This window comes from Suillus fuscotomentosus (assembly GCF_016647785.1).
Source record: "Suillus fuscotomentosus strain FC203 chromosome Unknown F5891scaffold_53, whole genome shotgun sequence".
In the NCBI taxonomy this organism is placed as follows: Eukaryota; Fungi; Basidiomycota; class Agaricomycetes; order Boletales; family Suillaceae; genus Suillus; species Suillus fuscotomentosus.
Window position 1 is genome coordinate 237,314 of NW_024539565.1, and position 18,762 is coordinate 256,075.

The 18,762-nt window shown below is 42.9% G+C and overlaps 2 protein-coding genes and 1 pseudogene across 3 annotated transcripts; 2 read left to right on the top strand and 1 right to left on the bottom strand.

Annotated features, from left to right (window-relative positions):
- Window positions 1-1,533, top strand: F5891DRAFT_1192809 (uncharacterized protein; the record flags this gene model as incomplete). Its single annotated transcript, XM_041367652.1, has 3 exons — window positions 1-319; window positions 372-1,202; window positions 1,259-1,533. The coding sequence occupies 3 exons, from the start codon at window positions 1-3 to the stop codon at window positions 1,531-1,533; spliced, it is 1,425 nt and encodes a 474-aa protein (XP_041222272.1).
- A 171-nt stretch (window positions 1,534-1,704) lies between these two features.
- On the top strand, window positions 1,705-2,519 carry F5891DRAFT_1192810 (uncharacterized protein; the record flags this gene model as incomplete). The annotated part of the gene is made up of 3 exons (XM_041367653.1): window positions 1,705-1,920; window positions 1,975-2,271; window positions 2,319-2,519. 3 exons carry the CDS (start codon window positions 1,705-1,707, stop codon window positions 2,517-2,519), a joined length of 714 nt encoding a protein of 237 aa, XP_041222273.1.
- A 5,843-nt stretch (window positions 2,520-8,362) lies between these two features.
- F5891DRAFT_t95 lies at window positions 8,363-8,436 on the bottom strand (annotated as a pseudogene). Its single transcript has one exon. The product of its transcript is annotated as a tRNA-OTHER (tRNA).
- Between the last annotated feature and the right edge of the window lie 10,326 nt (window positions 8,437-18,762).

Below are 18,762 nucleotides of genomic sequence, written 5' to 3' on the forward strand. Positions count from 1 at the left end.
ATGGAGACGCTATGGGCACGGCTCAATTTGATCTCCCCTGCTGCTCGGGGAATGTCATCTCCCCACCGAAAGGAATGCCTTGATTATCAGATGAATGACTCCAATTTCTGCAAGATGATTCGCATGAAAAGGACTCTATGCCGGAAATACAAACTGGCTAGGAATGGTATCTTAGAAAGTGGAAAGGCATTTGACAGACTCGATGAAGCAGCACCCTCACATTTGAAGACAGAATGGTTAGCCAGGGAGAGGATAGCTCAGTCAAGCAGATTGAATGATCCTTCAGCCATGGATGAATATGAGATCAATATCAAAAAGGGTATGTTGAATTCCATTGTCTCCGTCGAGGACTGAATTAATATTGCACTCAGCACCTAGCAAAAAGGAGATCGAGCTTAGATTGTTAGAGGAGGGTAACGCCCGCAATGCAGCACCCTCTCGCAGATCTGTGGTGACATGGATATCAACAGGGTTAGCAATTGAAGAGGCTCAGATTGCATTGCTCATCGAGGTCCGAAGGATCGGAAGAAGATCCACAGAGACACAGAGATTAGACATTGCCCGTCAAAGAGATCGGCTCCAAGGCCAGATAGATGGATTTGCTCGGTCTGCTCTAACACATCTCGGGGAGGGATTTGATGCAGATGATGAACCTGAAGACTTGGACGTAGACATTCTAGATGATCTCGATGATGACCTGGCGGATTTCACAGAGACATCTCACACATGGACAAACTCTCCCGAGCTAACTGTAATCCCATTGCCATCAAACCTGGGGGTTGACAGATGCAGACGATGCATGGCAGAGGATCTGATTCCCCTGGAGATGTCGCTTGGTGAAGGGCAGGCCAATGATGCCCTTCACAATCTCCGCATTTACCTTTGCAACAAGGCCATCCTGTTCCGAACAACCGTTAGGCAGGCCAATTCCCAGGCCCTGAAAACTCGAGCTTGGTCCCAGGTAACGTTGGTGCAGCAGGCAGTCTCCCTCCATGCCAGCATATATACAAAGACAAGGAAGCAAATGATGAAACTTGAGCCGGGGCAAGACCAGCTTCAGAAATACAAACCCCTGCTTCGCGAGCAACTCAAAATCAGCACTGCAGTGGGCGACCCAAATGCCCGAGGTCAACGAAATGAATCTTTGGCTTGGTTTTGGTCTGTTGAAGTCGACCTCGGGGATCAATCGTGGAATGAAGAATGTGAGTTCCCGCTTGCATGTCATATCCCGCGGTTACCTGACTGGACCCATGCCAAGTTTACCGAGTCCATTGGCTGAGGGCAAAGGCACTATGGGATCGATGGAGGGAAGAAATGCTATTGGTCACATTCGAGATGGATTGGACATGTAAGTTCTTTTTGTGGAAAACAACCATATGGGGCGAGCACATGCAGGAATCATTGGAGAAACGACTTCCGGGTCATGGATGCTACGCCGGAAGGCAATCCCACATGTATTCATTGCTGGCACAGGATGCGCAGGCAGCTTTTCAAGACCTACAAAACGTGTTGATAGAGGCTGGAGATGAATGAACATTGTTTTCTCATGAAGTCCCTTTTTCCACATACATAATTGACGCCCGGGAATTGTCCGGGTCAGCCCATGTCAGAGTTTGAATTTTGTATCCATCCATCAGTGATTCTTATCTTCACATCTTGACCATCTTTCACTTGTATTGCCAGCGCCATAGTCCTGTATTAGCCATGTCTGCATCTCATGCATCCACTTCTGGCACTCTGAATCCCGGAAGCCATTACCGACCTCTGAAGCTGAGCCTTGCAACTATTTCCTGCACATTGGCAATGGCTGGATCGCGCGTCCGTGCAATCATCTCTCAATATCGGACGGAAGCTGCCAACAATGGTCTATCTGCTGACCGGATCAAGTATTTTAAAGCCGGGCTGCAATGGGAGATGAATGTATGTCACCACTGCCCTGATGACTTTGTTGGTCAATGCTAAGAATTTGAGCAGACATTTGTCACACCACTCCTGCAGTACTCCGCTTCACAGAATATCGTGTCGGTTCTTCTGGTCCCTGTTGCTTATATCCTTAAGTTGTATCCCATGCTGACCTGGAACACTGTTCCGGACGACGTCTTTTCATTCCACCTCCTTTCATTTCATGATGAGCCAATTGCAGGACATCCGTCCCGGATTGTGTTCGCATATACATGTCCATGGTGGATGGGAAACACCACAATCCCTGATCAACCATGGCAGTGGGATGAAATAATGGCTTCCTGCGTCTCTCACTACCAGTATTGGGCGGTAAGATGTCAGCTGAATTACCTTGATTGATGACTTATCTGTTTCAGCTTAATGTTGAGGATGATGCTTTGGTACTTCCAGAGAAGTTGAAAAACACTTCGACTCCACCACTCATGGGACTGAGATTCATCAAAGAACGCATGGAAGCATTGCTGGAGGAGCAAGATCAGGGCATCGAAGCTAAGATGGGAGAGGTGAAGATGTACACTGACATGTTAGAGAAATTGAGGAAAGGCAAAGGAGTGTAGTCCCATTCACTCTTCATTGTATACAAGATGTAACATATTCTATGCATTCAAAAATCTCACATTTGAGTCCCGGACGCCCAGGTCCCGAGTCCCGAATTTCGGAGGTCGGAGGTCGGAGACCCGGAGCTCGGCAACTGTGTTGGGTGTCAGGGTATCCAGACCATTGGAGATAGCATGTGTCAGTATTTTGCGTTTCATGGTTTATGTTGGGTGAATATGGAATTGGGGATCAGGGACTCGGTATTCAGAACAGTGTCAAGTCCCAGGTCACGAGCTCCGAGTCCCGAGTACCGAACCCCGAGTCCCGAGTCCCGAATTTCGGAGGTCGGGGCTCGGAGACCCGGAGCTCAGCAACTGTGTTGGGTGTCAGGGTATCCAGACCATTGGAGATAGCATGTGTCAGTATTTTGCAGTTTCATGGTTTATGTTGGGTGAATATGGAATTGGGGATCAGGGACTCGGTATTCAGAACAGTGTTGAGTCCCAGGTCATGAGCTCTGAGTCCCGAGTCCCGAAACCCACACCCAGCAGTTGCCGAGCTCCGGGTCGCCGAACCCCGACCTCCGAAATTCGGGACTCGGGACTCGGGGTTCGGCACTCGGGACTTGGAGCTCGTGACCTGGGACTTGACACTGTTCTGAATACCGAGTCCCTGATCCCCAATTCCATATTCACCCAACATAAACCATGAAACGCAAAATACTGACACATGCTATCTCCAATGGTCTGGATACCCTGACACCCAACACAGTTGCCGAGCTCCGGGTCTCCGAGCCCCGACCTCCGAAATTCGGGACTCGGGACCTGGGCGTCTGGAACTCGGTATTCAGAACAGTGTCGAGTCCGGAGTCCACAATGTCGGGGTTCAGGGTTTTGTTAAATGTGTATGGCAATAACAAATGTTAATTCGAGCGTATTTATACATCTTCCCCCAGTCTCAAATATCACTTGCTGAGGTCCGGGTGTCGGGACTAAGTACCCCGGCACTCAGGACTCCCATATGTCAAGTCCCGAGTTCCAATTATCGAATACCGAGGCTTGCATCCAAATTATTTAGTCCCACATATCACTTGGGAAATGCTCAAAATTGAGTATTGAGGTCCGGATCACAATTGGTACATGGTATTCATTTGTTGGAATGTATATAGGTCACAATGCTTGCTCTTTGTTTGATCTTTCACACACTGTATGGACCATCCACACTAGCCCATCCACATGATGGAACACCAGCATAAATATGAACAGCATCCCTCATATACCATGCCCAAGCAATCCGATCCCCTTCCACATCATACACTCCATGTCTCACAATCTTTCCGGAAAACGCAATCATACAGCCAGAATTGTACTTGAACTCCAGCTGAAGGTTTGGCATTGTCATCCGAGCATTAGAATAGTCCCCCACGGTGGTGAGAATGTCGAAGCATTCAGCAATGGACATGTGGTCTCGATGATGGGGGGTTTCCCGATTGGAAATAATGGAGAGGGTGTTAAACACGGATGCCCAGTACTGCAGGGCCTCCGGCATCTGTGGCAGATCCTTGCTTACTGCTATATTTCCAAGGTTTGACAAGGTTCTCAACCCTGCCCAGTACTGCTCAGGATGCATGACTCTGAGTGCCGCGGACGCGATGGCTGCTGGCCTTGCAATGGCTTTGAGGATATTCTCGCAGGAAGGTCCCTTCAATGATGCAGATACCTCCGGATCGGACACATTCTTTGGGATTGGTAAGTATGACTGCCGGAATCACCATCTCATCAGATCCTACCTCGTGTCCCTGTTGAAACCATGCCGGAGATAGATTGATGCATCCGGGAGTTGCTCCAACATCTTCCGAGCCCCGGTTGAACAACCTTTGATTAGTTCGCCAATTGCCATCAGCCCTTACACTTTTTTCGAGGCTTGGAGAGAGCAAATAGGTGGCCTCCCTGATTTCCTTCTGTAGGTTCCATTAATATTCGATATCCATCGAGTAACAATGTATATTACACACCTGGGTGGTGTCTGTCAGGGCGTCTGGGAGATACCATGCAATGATGGCACCGGATGCATCAAGAATTATTGCAGGTTCATCGACCAACCTTTTGCCTTCATGGCCAGGAGGACACCTCTCAAGCAACCTCGCCTCTTTATGTTCATTATGCCCGGTGTCCTTCGGGGAGATCAATTTGCTATATCTTGCAATATCCATCTGCATCTGAACTGTCATGCAGGAATTTGAATGATAAATAGAATTTTCCGAATCTGCAGGAAGACCCACTGGGATTTTTAGATGCCTTTATGAGTACATCAGCCAAGCGATCGCACGCCATCACCAGATCAGTGTCTAGGTTGGGGGAAGGTATGACTGGGCCTCCTCCAGTCTTCTCTGCCTTGAATTTCTGTTCGGTATATTCCCCTGCTTCATAAGTCACAGTCAGGGCCCAAGTGCGCCAGATGTTTATGCTATCAGGAGGGGAAGGGGAAGAACCGTTCATGCTGGATGTTAATCTTGGGAAATCAGACGCTGAATGCTGGATGTCCGGACTTTGGTGTTATAGGGGGTGGAGATAGAGAGGATCAGATAAGGGAGCGATGGATAATTTTGGCCGCTGTCAAAGATGTATTATTATCCATTGCTCAATGAAATACTACCTGATTGGAAGTGTGCTGGTCATCAGATATTCATTTGTCGACTCCCGGGTCCCGGTACTCGGAAGTCGGTACGGTTGACCCATATTTGAGTGGTCGGAATTTGGCGTCTCATAGGGCAACACAAGCTTCGTACTGCCATATCAGGAGATCACCTGCTGCTCCGGGAACTCGGTAACTGTGATTTATTACCTCCTCTGAGTAAGGTTGACTCGCTGGTCATCAGATATTCATTTGTCGACTCCCGGGTCCCGGAACTCGGAGGTCGGTACAGTTGACCCATATTTGGGTGGTCGGAATTTGGAGTCTCGTAGGGCAACACAAGCTTCGCACAGCCATGTCAGGAGATCACCTGCTGCTCCGGGAACTCGGTAACTTTGATTTATTACCTCCTCTGAGTAAGGTTGACTCGCTGGTCATCAGATATTCATTTGTCGACTCCCGGGTCCCGGAACTCGGAGGTCGGTACGGTTGACCCATATTTGGGTGGTCGGAATTTGGAGTCTCGTAGGGCAACACAAGCTTCGCACAGCCATGTCAGGAGATCACCTGCTGCTCCGGGAACTCGGTAACTTTGATTTATTACCTCCTCTGAGTACGGTTGACTCACATTTTGGCGGTCGGAACTTGGCTTCTCATAGGGCAACACAAGCTTCGCACCGCGGATTCCATATTCTGCAAGACAACCTAAGCACCATCAGAGGCCATGTCAAGAGAGCACCTGCTGCTCTCTTCAGAAACATCTGAACTTCGGTTGGCCATTTAACACGGAAAGTATTAACTAAATTATGTGTTGAGTTCCGGGTCCCGGAACTCGGTACAGTTGACTCCAATTCTGGTGGTCGGAACTTGGCTTCTCGTAGGGCAACACAAGCTTCGCACCCCGGATTCCACATTCTGCAAGACAACCTGTGCACCATCAAAAAGTATTAACCAACTTATGTGGTGAGTTCCGGGTCCCGGAACTCGGAACTCGGTACAGTTGACTCAAATTCTGGTGGCCGGAACTTGGCGTCTCGTTGGGCAACACAAGCTTCGCACTGCCATGTCAGGAGATCACCTGATGCTCCGGGAACTTGGTAACTTTGATTTATTACCTCCTCTGATTTGGTTGATGTACAACTACCTCAGCTCCATCATGTCTACAATTATGATACACATGGGCCCACCCATCTATATTGTATACCACCCTCGGCCCACCGGTCTAATACAACATCCCATACAACACCCTCGGCCCACCGGTCTAATTAATATGCGTCTGGGCCCACCCGTATAATACAATATTTTATAATACCCTCGGCCCACCCGTCTAATTTAATATGTGTCTGGGCCCACCCGTGAATGTGATAACAAGTACCTACCCATCTATCTCATACACATCTACCTTAATACACCCATCTGCATAATATCCAGCTACCTCGGCCCACCCGTCTACCTAATATTCATTTACATCGGCCCACTCATCTACTCTATATATTCCCTGCATGGGCCCACCCGCCTCCATCGGGAATAATTTGCCTCCCGGCCCATCCGTCATAGTCGAGAATATTTTTATCATGGGCCCATGGTCCGCTGGCCCGTATCATACGGGATATTATGCACGTCCGTTCCCTCGTATTATACGGAGATAGGTCACTGTAGTATGTGTGAAGGGAGCATACAGGAATGGGCACCTTTGTGCAGCAGTAGAGGCTGAGGGACATGTGGCTTCATTGGAGATGTAACTACCAGTATCGACTATGTTTTTTTTTGCCTAGCTGTAATTTTCTTTGCGTTTGGTTTGTGTTCAAACCAAAAAAAACCGGACCTGACCATTTCAAATCATTCGCAAAGGTCCAGTTTGAGGTTCGGCGAGTCTAGTAGAACCGGACCTAGGTTAGGTTCTCGGTTCTCGCTGAACCCTCTATGAACCAGACCAAACCGGACTATGGCAGCACTAATCAAACCCTCACTATGGACCTTTGGTACTGAATGATTACTAAGTACCTATATATTTTTATTTTTCCTGCATCTTGTAGCTACCCTCAGTTGACTTCATATGTTGCTAAGGTTAGTACCATCTTTGTATCTAGCACCTATGTAACTAACATAGTCTGTAGCTATCTGCTACAGGTATACTAATGTAACTAGTTGACTTCATATGTTGCTGAGCTATCTGCTACACATAGCCTTATCTTTGTGGGTACTAATCCCATCAGTTTCATGGACTGTTGTCAATCTAGGAGAATAAATGTAGTGAAATTTGAATACACCTTGATTTTTCAAATGCACACTCAAACTTGAGTTTCTTGTTGGTTCTTCTGCCTCAAGTAATATATTCATTCCTGGTGACCCAGTCAAAACAAATATTCACTATCTAATATCAATGAGATCAAACCACACAGTAACTGCCACATAAGATATCATTAGCTAAGCTCACTTCCTGTAACTAGATGGGCCATGAGGTTATGTTGTGGCTTCTTGACCTCATTCATTTTGCAAACTTCAGATAGCAACATGTCGATGAGAGTTGTCATCGACAGTCCTCCTGTTATATTCAAGGGAAGTACAAAGCCACTCCTTGCACCAAGCAAAGGCCATCAAGCCTGAATACAAACCCTGGGTGAATACCATTTCCTGGCAAAAGAGGGGAAGATTCACTAGCAAAACACAATTTTACTGCTCAACCAGATACTAAACCTCCCTTGTGTGGAGTAAAAGAAATTCAGAGGAATACACTTTGCACAACTCCAGCTATTACCAGCTCATTATCAGAGCAATTAGATTGTTTGGATAGCCTCTTACATGAAGCCACCAATACTGACACACCTATCACAGGTACATTTAATAAGCCAACTCACTTTAGTGCTCACTAATCAATATTCTCAAGGTCAATGCAAGAGAATCCTAGAGTTCTTATCAAACCCTGAGCAAGAGGTTGCCATACACCACTTCTAGATTGATAAGTAGCACATGGGCCTGATTACTATTTCAGGAGTGTTTTGATATTCACCTACATCAGTAAACTACTGAGGCCTTGTACACATTTGTACAAGCTTGTATAAGCCTCACAAGCCCACAGCTAAATCCCCGCTGTACAGACTTGTACAAGCCCTACAAGGTCTCCTTGTAAAGCTTGTGGGCTTGTGGATTTTTAACCACAAAGGCCAAAGAAGTGTCACCAGACAATGTTACATGTCACATCAGGTGATGTGATTCACACATCATAATCTGCATTTGGTAGGAATTGAACCCAAGACCTCAGCAATTAGAAGTGCAGCATAATAACTACTAAGCCACAAGACCACTGATAAATCTCATTAATAATAGCAATATATACCAAAGAAATGTCACATGACCAAAATGCGAAAATTCTACCAAGTCAGTCTAGTCAATTATCACTACAACACTACCATTCTATTTACTACTACATAAATAAGACTACAGTAGCTTCAGATAGTTGCAATAGAATCATACACTAATTTACTAAATATATATCCTATTTAATTTTCATTCAGAGTCAATAGATCTTGTACAGTAAAGATTAATATATATTTCAACTATATTTTCAGTAATTACAACAACATATAGTAGGTTATGGATAGTAGACACTATAAGTGGTGTGGTATTTAATTATGTGTCTGTGAAGTTTATAGGACCTGTGGTGTCTTGTGGCACCTTGTGAAACCTGTGATGAAATTGGTAGTTTGCTGATGTAGGAGATTTTCAGACTACAAGCAGTAGATTTACAAGAGTAGATTGCTAAGGTCAAGATAGAGAAACATACAGTGTAACTACTAACTATATAAGTAAGAGTTGAAGCGGAGCTCCAATATACAAGCGGAGCTGTAATGGTAATTGTCCAATGGGAATAATCATAGTAAGAGTCATACAATGTGATGTCAATAGAATTAGGTAGAATGTTCTGTGAAGTTCTGTGAATAAGTGAAATGTGAAAAGGTGACAAAGTAAAGATGTGAAATGGTGAAGAAGTGAAGGGTAAGCTGATGAATCATAACATTACTCCCTTTCTAACCTTGTTGTTCTTTCAGAATCAACAAAAACAATCCGTCAAAAAGAAAAAAACTAAAGTAAGGTAAAAAAATTTAACTATGATATCTACAATGTCTACACTGCATGAGTACAGCTTCTTCGCTCATACTTAGTTCATATGTTGCAAGTAGTGACTCCTCTGGCCATGTACTCGACTCATCATACTCCATTATACATATATGGTCCTTCAGACCATGTACCTGTCACAACCCCTTAAACGAATTAACACAGGGCAGAGACTAGGACTCAAACAACAAGATAATCACAAAGAGAAGATAGGCAGCAGGTACATCTTGGATTGCTCACTTGGAGATACAAGAGGTTTGAACCAAAGAACTACTGACTACGTCAAGCTACCTATATACATGTATTGAAACTGAGATTGAAACTGAGTATGAACTAACCAATCAGAATAATTAGAGGTATCATACAATTCTATATATAACTATGATGTCATGACATGTGCCGCAGCCACAGTAAGACTCTGGAACATTCCAAGAGTATCACATGATGTGATGTCATCAAGTTCGGCATCTTCTAATAAGTCACATGATTCTGGTAATTCTACAATAAACGCAATAATAGGAACTTCTTCTACAGTAAACATATTCTTAGGAACAGGCACTGTGACTGGGCGCTTGAAGGACTTAGAGTTTAGAAATGAATAGTGAATTGTATTTGGAACTCGTGACAGTACCTCTATACCACTCTTCTTTCCACCTGAAAAGGGAGTGTGTCGCCCTCAACACTGTAACCCTGTCATAAGTCCAAAAGTCGAAAAAAATTTGCATGTATCATAAAGTTCGTGTTTCCATGTTGTAAGTTTCAATTTGTCATCAGTTTTCTTCTGGTTCAGTAGGCACTTCCTGTCTTGGGTGCCTGTAGTCAATTTGTCCTGCAGTTTTATTCTGCTGTCCTTTCTCAATCATTTTCAAATTTCCTCCAAGTCAACTAAAGTCGCTTTCAGCCTTATTCTCAGGTTACTTTGCCAATACTCTGTCACATGATTTTGAGGTCTGATCTAATCAGATACTGATCAGACATTACTGTTTTTCATTGGTTTTCTTCTCCAGTTCTGTCTTTGTCATCAGTTTTGGTTCTGGTTTCTAATCCCTATGTCTATCAAGAATTACTACTCCATGTGTCAGAGGGAATAACTCAATTGGTCCAGTTTTGATCTAATTTTTTTAATCCAGATTTGACTGGGTAGCGGTCGGTGGTGAGGTTCAATTTTAATTTGAAGCAGATTGTAGACTGCTTATTGGTGGTCATAATCGGTAAGGTTGCAATTTTGATAACCAGGTTTGAAACTGGTCTTCTTTTCTTCAATTCAGTTTCAAGTCTATGTGCAGCACACCTGTTGCAACTGCCTGTGACAATCCACCTCTCTTCTAGGGTTCTTGAATTTTGATAACCAGTTTTCAAACTGGTATCTCTTTCTGGTTCGTGTCAATATAAGTCTATATGATTGCCTTTCTCGTCAGCCAACCCTGTGACTTTCTGTCCTAATCTGACAACCTCTCTTCTAGGGTTCGGATCACATCATTGCTTTCCTGGATCTAGACAACTAGTAGATGTCTTCCTTGTCCTTCATGTAAATCCTAGTGTCTTTCTAACTATGGCAGTCTTCCTCTGCCTTTACTTGAGGTATCCTTTCCTTCTCTCACCTTCGATCCTAATAAGATATCCCTTGCATTTTATCTCAAGAGATTATCCTACAGGCAGTCTTTTGGGACAAACATCTCACTCGCATACTGAGTCTTAAGGTAACACTTATTGTATAGCCTACCAGGAATCAACTCTTTACATTGGTAAAGGTTCAACAATACAGTGAGGCACGAACAAGGCTCCAGACTGTATCTATAAATGTTATAAGATTGTGCATTGCCTAGTCTGCTATACTTGAGAAGACAAGTGTGTTTGACCCTAAAGGGGAAGCAAGTGTAGCAAGGATCTAGAAGTATGCACTGAAAGCACTACTGGTCAGCCAATGTGAAGCATGAGAAAGCGCAGGAAAGTGCGAGGTGAGAAGGCATGGGAACGTGCGCAGGAAAGTGCATGCATGTATGCAGAAATGAGAGAGAGTAAGAGTGAGTTTGCTTAAGTGATGTTTATATACTAGATAAGAGATGAGAGATGCAAGGTGTAAATGAATAGATTTCAACTGTGCTCTGCTAGGTAGAAAGTGGGTATTGCTGTCATTCAGAAAGTTGGTTCAAAAAGTCAAAAAGTTCAAAAGTCAAAAGTAACTAATAGTATGTACCACCGGTGCATATATATGGTGCCTAAGCGCTGTCATGTGGAGCTGAAGTGCTACCGAGTAAGGTATGTGAAGATATATGTAAGTAAGGATCCATGATAAAAATAAAGGTGGAACAATATGCAAATAAGGGAAATGGAATTATATGCACTAGAGAACCTGGTGGACAGTGGATGGATGTGTCTGGATGGCTGGCGCTATAGGGTGCTCAAGTGTGGGAAAGCGCATGTGCATATACATTGTGAAATACAGGAAGTCGCATGCACATTGCACAATGTGTGGGAAGCTGCACCTTGTATAGGAATAGCTGTGGATCACACACAGAATGATGCTGCAAGTTTGTGCCATGTACTCCCTAGTGAAAACTGCCATATCACACTATGAGAGGCACAAGTCTCTACACTGGTCCTGGATGAGATGAGGAAAGCAGGCATCACTTGATTCATACTGGCAGATGAAGTCAAAGCAGTAGCATTCACTGTACTAGTACAGAAAACTCACTCAGGCACCAGCTTATCATTAGATAACATCCAGCACATTGTTAACCAATAATGTATTGATTTAGGTGAGAAGCTAGACCCAGACTTTGTTCCAAGCTCAACATTAGTTAGAGCACTAGAACTGGTTAATCCTATCAAGGTGAAATAGCAGATTTGTCAGAACTTCAACAAAGTATCAAATATGGCACCCACACCACAAGGTGACATCAACATGAAATAACAATGCTTAGCGGTGTAGAGACTGACATCTCTGTGGCCTCGTAGAGGTCTATTTTCTAATGCATGTTGACATGCTAATCATTACTCAAATCATTCCTATCATATCCAACTCAATATGTACCAAACCTGAAAACATCAGATATCAGACATCACATCAGGTTTCACATGGGACATGAGACATTGGACATCACATCGGGTTTTGCATTGGACTATCAGATATCGCACGCACTCATCCTATCTATGTCCAGTCTCATTTTGCTAGCCCCACTAGGTGCATAGTTGCTTATTTTCACATCCCTAACATTGTCAACCACATTATTACATGTATTCCCATAGTCCTACAGTACATCATGTCTTATTACATAGGGCATCAGATCTGAAATATTGTGCTACTACTGTTACCTATAGGGTTCCAGATTTCTATGATCTACATAAATATTGGACTCCCCTATAGCATCATCATCATCTGAGTAGAGCAGAGTTGTTCTCTGACACTTAGGGGTCAAACCTGATGTCTCGTAGTTTCTTAGTTGACATTGTGAATATCATTGTTCCTTCACTGTCCATATCCATCATTGTTGTTATTATTGTGCATACCACTCGCTTTCCCAATGCTCACTATCATGTCACTATTAGTTTCCAATAACCTGAACCCAAACCCGAAAACCTGAAAACATTGGACCTGATGCTTTTGGATCAGACATTGTAATTATACCTTCAGACATTGTTTCCCGCACTCAGATTATTGACCCCACATCACTTACTGACCTCCAAAACTATTCCCAGACTGCAGTGTTAGAGTTTGGCATTCTGTCCTTCGTTATTGTTCATTGTTTGGATAGTCCCAACTACATATATATACCTATGTTGTAGACTATCTTCCTCTTGTCATCTCCCGCCATGTCATAGACACTTGATACAGCATCATTCTCCAGTTCCAATATGCAGACCCCTGGGTCGAACGCACTTGTCTCACCAAGTATAGCAGACGAGACAGTGCAAAACCACGACATAAAGATATCAGTTTGGAGCCATCTTTGTATAGCCCTACTCTATGTTGTATTTCTACAGCAGGGCACAGATATATTTGTGTCCTTGACTTTGCAGCAGGATTCTATGACATTCCAATAGAAGGAGAGAGTCAACCTTACCTTTGTTTTTACACAGAAGGCTATGGATATGAAGTCTATTGTTGTATGTCAATGGGAGTACAGGGTGCACCATCATGTTTTAGTCATCTTACCATGTAAGCACTGTATGATATCATGCTCAAACTGCTTCTGGAACTATATGTAGGTAATGGAGCAATGGTGGGTGATGACTTTGGAGAATTGCTAGGACAGCTATGTGTATTCTTTGAGAGGTGTCACAAGATGAACCTATCAATATCACCATCAAAGACTATGCTTTTCTTTACAGAACTCATCTTTGGTGGATCATGAGTGGGGCATGATGATATCAAACCAGACACAGCAAAGATTGTGACAGTAGCTGAGTGGCCAGTTCCCAGAAATCTATTAGAATTGATGTTAGGACTAGCAGGGTATTTTAGAACTTTAATCAAGGATTATGTAAGAATTGCAGTTCCCCTCACAAGAACATCCCTAAAACCACCCCTCCAGTGCAGAAAGTCTGGCATGCACTAGGGTAAGAATGGCGGCAAAATTACTGGCTAACAGATAGCACATCAGACATTTAAATACACTTGGAGGCCTGTTCCACTACAGCTGCTACCAATAACTGATATACCTCCTGCTTACCAGTGCATTACTTACTGTGCAGGAACTCAGACATCCTTTCAAAGAAGTTTCCTACACCCAGGCTTTGGAAAATGACTGTTAGAAGGTGGTAGGTGTGATGCTGGGTCCATACCAGATGGGCGTGTACTGTATGTGCTGATAAGATTAACAGTACTAGTGTAGCAGTAGTACATACCTAGGTAATTTGAGAGTCAGCCAAAGTCTACCACTTGGCCATGTTTTTGCCACTGGACTGTAAAAATATATCCACCATAGTGCTGTACTACACACCACACTGTTTTGTGCCAAAAGAGCAGTTTTAGTGACCTTCTACCCCTTACAGACCTACTACATAATCTTAATCTATCATTGGCAGACATCAAAGGAACAAAACAGAAGTACCTAACAATTCTTGAGAGAATGCAGTCTCACACAATTCTGGGAACAGTGGCACACACGAACATTCCTATGGCTCAAGCAAATACTCATCTTAGAACTCATCCTTAAAGCATCAAAATTTCACAACACTCCATTCCATTTATCATTACAAGTGATGGGTGCAAGTATAGATTTGGCACCATGCTATCACAATGGTTTACAACAAAACTTCTCTCAGGTGACACAGTGGTCAGAATACACCCAGTTGGATTTGCCTTGAAATGCACATCACCAGCAGAGAAATGGTACAAATATTACCTGTTGGAGTTCATGGCACTTAAGTTTGCATTTGATCATTTCAGAGGAATGATCTGAGGTTTCCCAGTATATGATCTGTTAACAAGGATTGGGAATCAGCACATGGCTTAGTAAATTATTTACTGCATGTTGATGTTACTGACACAGTGATTACAGAACTTAGAACACACTTTGTGAATAAACCATTGTTCTTGGAAGTAATCAATGCTATACACAATCTAGACAGCGCTAAGTCAGAACAGGATTGCAGAAGGGCACACCATCAAGCATTGGGTTACAACATAGAAGAGGAACATTTGTGGTGTATTGCAGACAGCAAGTCCATCAGAGCATAGCCAAGACTAGAGTGTATATCACATGTGGAAGTAGTGGAAATGGCCACACAAGAGCACACCAATAATGACCATTGCATCAGGAAAAGCCTCCTGGGCTAATTATAGGTCATTATCAATAATTTTTTCAAAATGTGACAGATTTGAAGGATTATGTTGATTTGCTTAATTATGTTACCCCTCAAAAAATTAGACACAATTTTCATAATAATTAGCTATTCAAGAACATATGTCATAATTCAAGAGCATTTGAGAGTTCATTCATTCAATTTCAGATAGTATATTCATGAATCCAATCACCATCAGACAGTGTTACACAAACAATTTAGTTTTGATTACACAATGATATGTAAAGTAAGAGCATACATAGCTAGTAATGAATGTCATATAGGTATCAATCAGCACTCTCAACAAATCAAATAGGTACAAAATGAATGTAAGTAGGGAGTAGATTAGTCTGAGTCCTGTACCCATACCCATACACCCAAGGGTACCAACAGGTACAGGCCTCGTGACAGGTAAGATGCGCTCAACATCAATGGATATAGCTATGAATGCAAGATTAAAAATAGTAGTAGACAAGAAAAAAAAACATGCGCACCTAGAAGTGAGAGAGAATGAGCCATCCACATAAGAAACATGACTCTTGCTTGAATGAGGATTGACACACTCACGGACTGTGAACAGCAGGCAACAACCTGGATCAGTGTGGTTTGAACTTAAACTCATGAACTGCAAATGGCAGGTGCCAACTTGGATCAGCATGGCTCAAACTCAAACTCGAATCGACAGACTCACAAGCTGCAAACAGCGGGCACCAACTTGGACCAGCATGGCTCAAACTCGAAGGAGGATAAACGGACTCACAAACTACAAACAGCAGGCACCAACTTAGATCAGTGTGGCTCGAACTTGAAGGAGGATCAACAAACTCACTTTGTCTGTGAAACTTGAGGGTAGGCATTGTGTTGAAGAAGATGGAGGGGCATAGCACGCTATAGTAGGCAGGTGCAAGCATTAGCAATAGGCAGTTGAAGGCAAGTGGAAGTACTGTTCTCTGTATTCATATTACTTGACAAGGAAGACTCAAGAGATGCAGTGTGGTGGGTGAACACTGAATTGTGGTTTGGAACTTAAGACAAAATTTTGAACTTGAGATCACATGAGAGTGTAAATAAACACAAATATTTAACACAGCAACATTGTTTATTTGTTGATGCCTATGATTTGTACAGGTGCCGAGATGTAGCCAGAGTTTCTCAGCACCACACTTAGCATAATCTTCCTTTCATTCATTTTTCGACCTACCTATGACATTGTGTTGGAAATTTCCAAAGGTGCCTTGCAAGGGACCCCTCTTGAGGCTAATTGAGGGGTTGCAAGGTCACCCGAAATTTTTCCAAGTCAATTGGAAGGGACTTGCAATTGTGTTGCAAGCGGCTTACAAGGGGCTGTAAATGTAACTTTTGCAAAAATATGTCCCAATCTGTCCCTGAATGAGGTTGCAATCAGCCTGCAAGTGTCAATTGAGCCTCGCTTGCAAGATTTTCGGGTCCACTTCCAAGCACTTCAAATGGGCTCGATCAATTGAGGGCTTGCAATGCCTTATAAGGTATGCCAAGCAAAAATAACTTTTTCTGACATGAGCTAGGCATCCTTTAAACTCTCGCTTGTTATCCTCTTGTTCCTTGCTCCCACCTGCCACTCCCTCTTAATGAGCTTTTTGAACTATTACTGCTTTGTATTCCAATATTATCATAATCATTAGAATGTATAAAGATGCTTATCTTGATGCTGCCACATGAGAGTCTGACAGAGCATGACCAAATTCATAAGCAGCATCATCTACATACTCACTAGTTGTCTATAGCTAGCAATAAAATCATTGGAAACTGCAGATCAGCTGTCCATAAACAAGGGTGAAACAAACTTTATTCATATTCAGATAACTCTCACTAATTTTTGTGTTTTTTGAAATAATTGCATCCTGCAGCAATATTGTGAGCGCGATTATATAGAATTATACAAATTTAGTGACTTTATGTAAATTTAGCATAGGAGGGTTTTCCTGATGACTTGGGGCTATGATCTAACCAAACTTAAGCTTAGTGATGTGCACGGCCCAGTGTAGAGACTAATATCTCTGTGGGCTTGCAGATATCTAAATTCCCATCATTCCAATCACTTCCTAATATAGTGCAACTCATATCTCACCTAGCACGCTCAAGCACATCATCAGCCGCTCGCATGCACCAGTGCTCCAGTCGCTCATCAGTTGCGCATGCTCAGTTCTGTTGCGCATGCTCAGTTCCGTTGCACATGCTCAGTTCCATTGCACATGCTCAGTTCCGTTGCGCATGCTCAGTTCTGTTGCACATGCTCTGTCCATCCATTTCATGTCCATTTGGTTCATCGGTGCTTATTCCAATTCTATTTTCATTGATTCTGACATATCTCTGGCACTTATGGCCATATTTCGTATGTTTTCCGTCATGGGCCCTTATATTACATACAGTGGCTCAAAAAGTGTCTCAATGTTTCTGACTTTTCATGTAATTGCTTTATTATGAGCCAGGGTGTGGGAATATGACTATGCTGTAGGGAGGTGTCATAATGCTATACTTCTCAGCCTCATTTATGCTCCCTGTAGCGTGGGAATCTGATGTCATCATGTGCAGATATGGCTATTTGAATTTGGTGACTCATTGAGACACTTTTTTGACTTTCAGTTTGATCAACACAATCTCTATAATTATGATACTTTATGTGACCTCCTGTTGCTCTAATCACTTCTGCCACTCCTCTAGCCATGCTATCTATCAATTTTGAATATTTCTTCTTAGTACTCCTTTCTCACTCTGCTGCAACTCTGTCCTACAGCTGAAATAGCCCCTATGATGAATTTTGATAGGCTGCAAGCAATTTCTTAGATATTTTTCAGTGATATTCAATAGGGCTAATGTATGGGGACTGTGCTAGACATGATAGAACATTGATATTATGGTCTTTGAGCTGCTAGTGACTGACTTGAAATCTTACTTCACATGAATGAAGATCTCACATTTACCATATTCTAACTGGGCAGGCTGCTAATGCTACTCAGGCCACCTAATTCATCAATTCATCATCTCCAGCACTGTTTCCACTCAAACCATCAACAATACTTGCAAGGCAACAAATATTAAAGTTACAATCAATCAGAAGAGGATTCTTCTATCCCTAGCCTATAGAAATAGGAAGTAAACTTCAGCTTTAAAGACCAGTACTGGACTGAAAAAGGACTGGAAGAGAATTATATTATGAGATAAGACCAAGATAAATATAATGAAGTCAGATGGCTGGGAATACATCCATAAAATGACAGGTGAACCACTAAAAGAAAAAAATTGTGTAAACTCTCAAGTGTGAGGTAACAAACATAGAGGTATAGAGCTATATGAGATGTAATAGAGTGTATATTCTCTGTGTGAAGTGAAGTGAAGAACTAATACGGAGTGGTACATCTCTATTTTAGATGAGAGTCTGCTAAGAAGCATGCAGAAATCATATATTAATGAGGAAGATACATATTATCTCATATCCACTTCACTTCTCGGTTCGCTTTAGCACTTGACAGCACTTATTATTACTTAGTATATATACACACACCTAAACTGTACAAGGGGATCTTTTTTGCCACACATCATTGGACTCTAAGTCTAAGTTCTCTCTCTAAATCTAAAGTATCTAAGTACAATATGAGCGCCAGTGCCGTACATTACTAGAAACTCTGCCAATTAGTTTTCTGACTCCTTAAGAGTCGCTGCACTCCACCACCCGCACATGCACTGCTT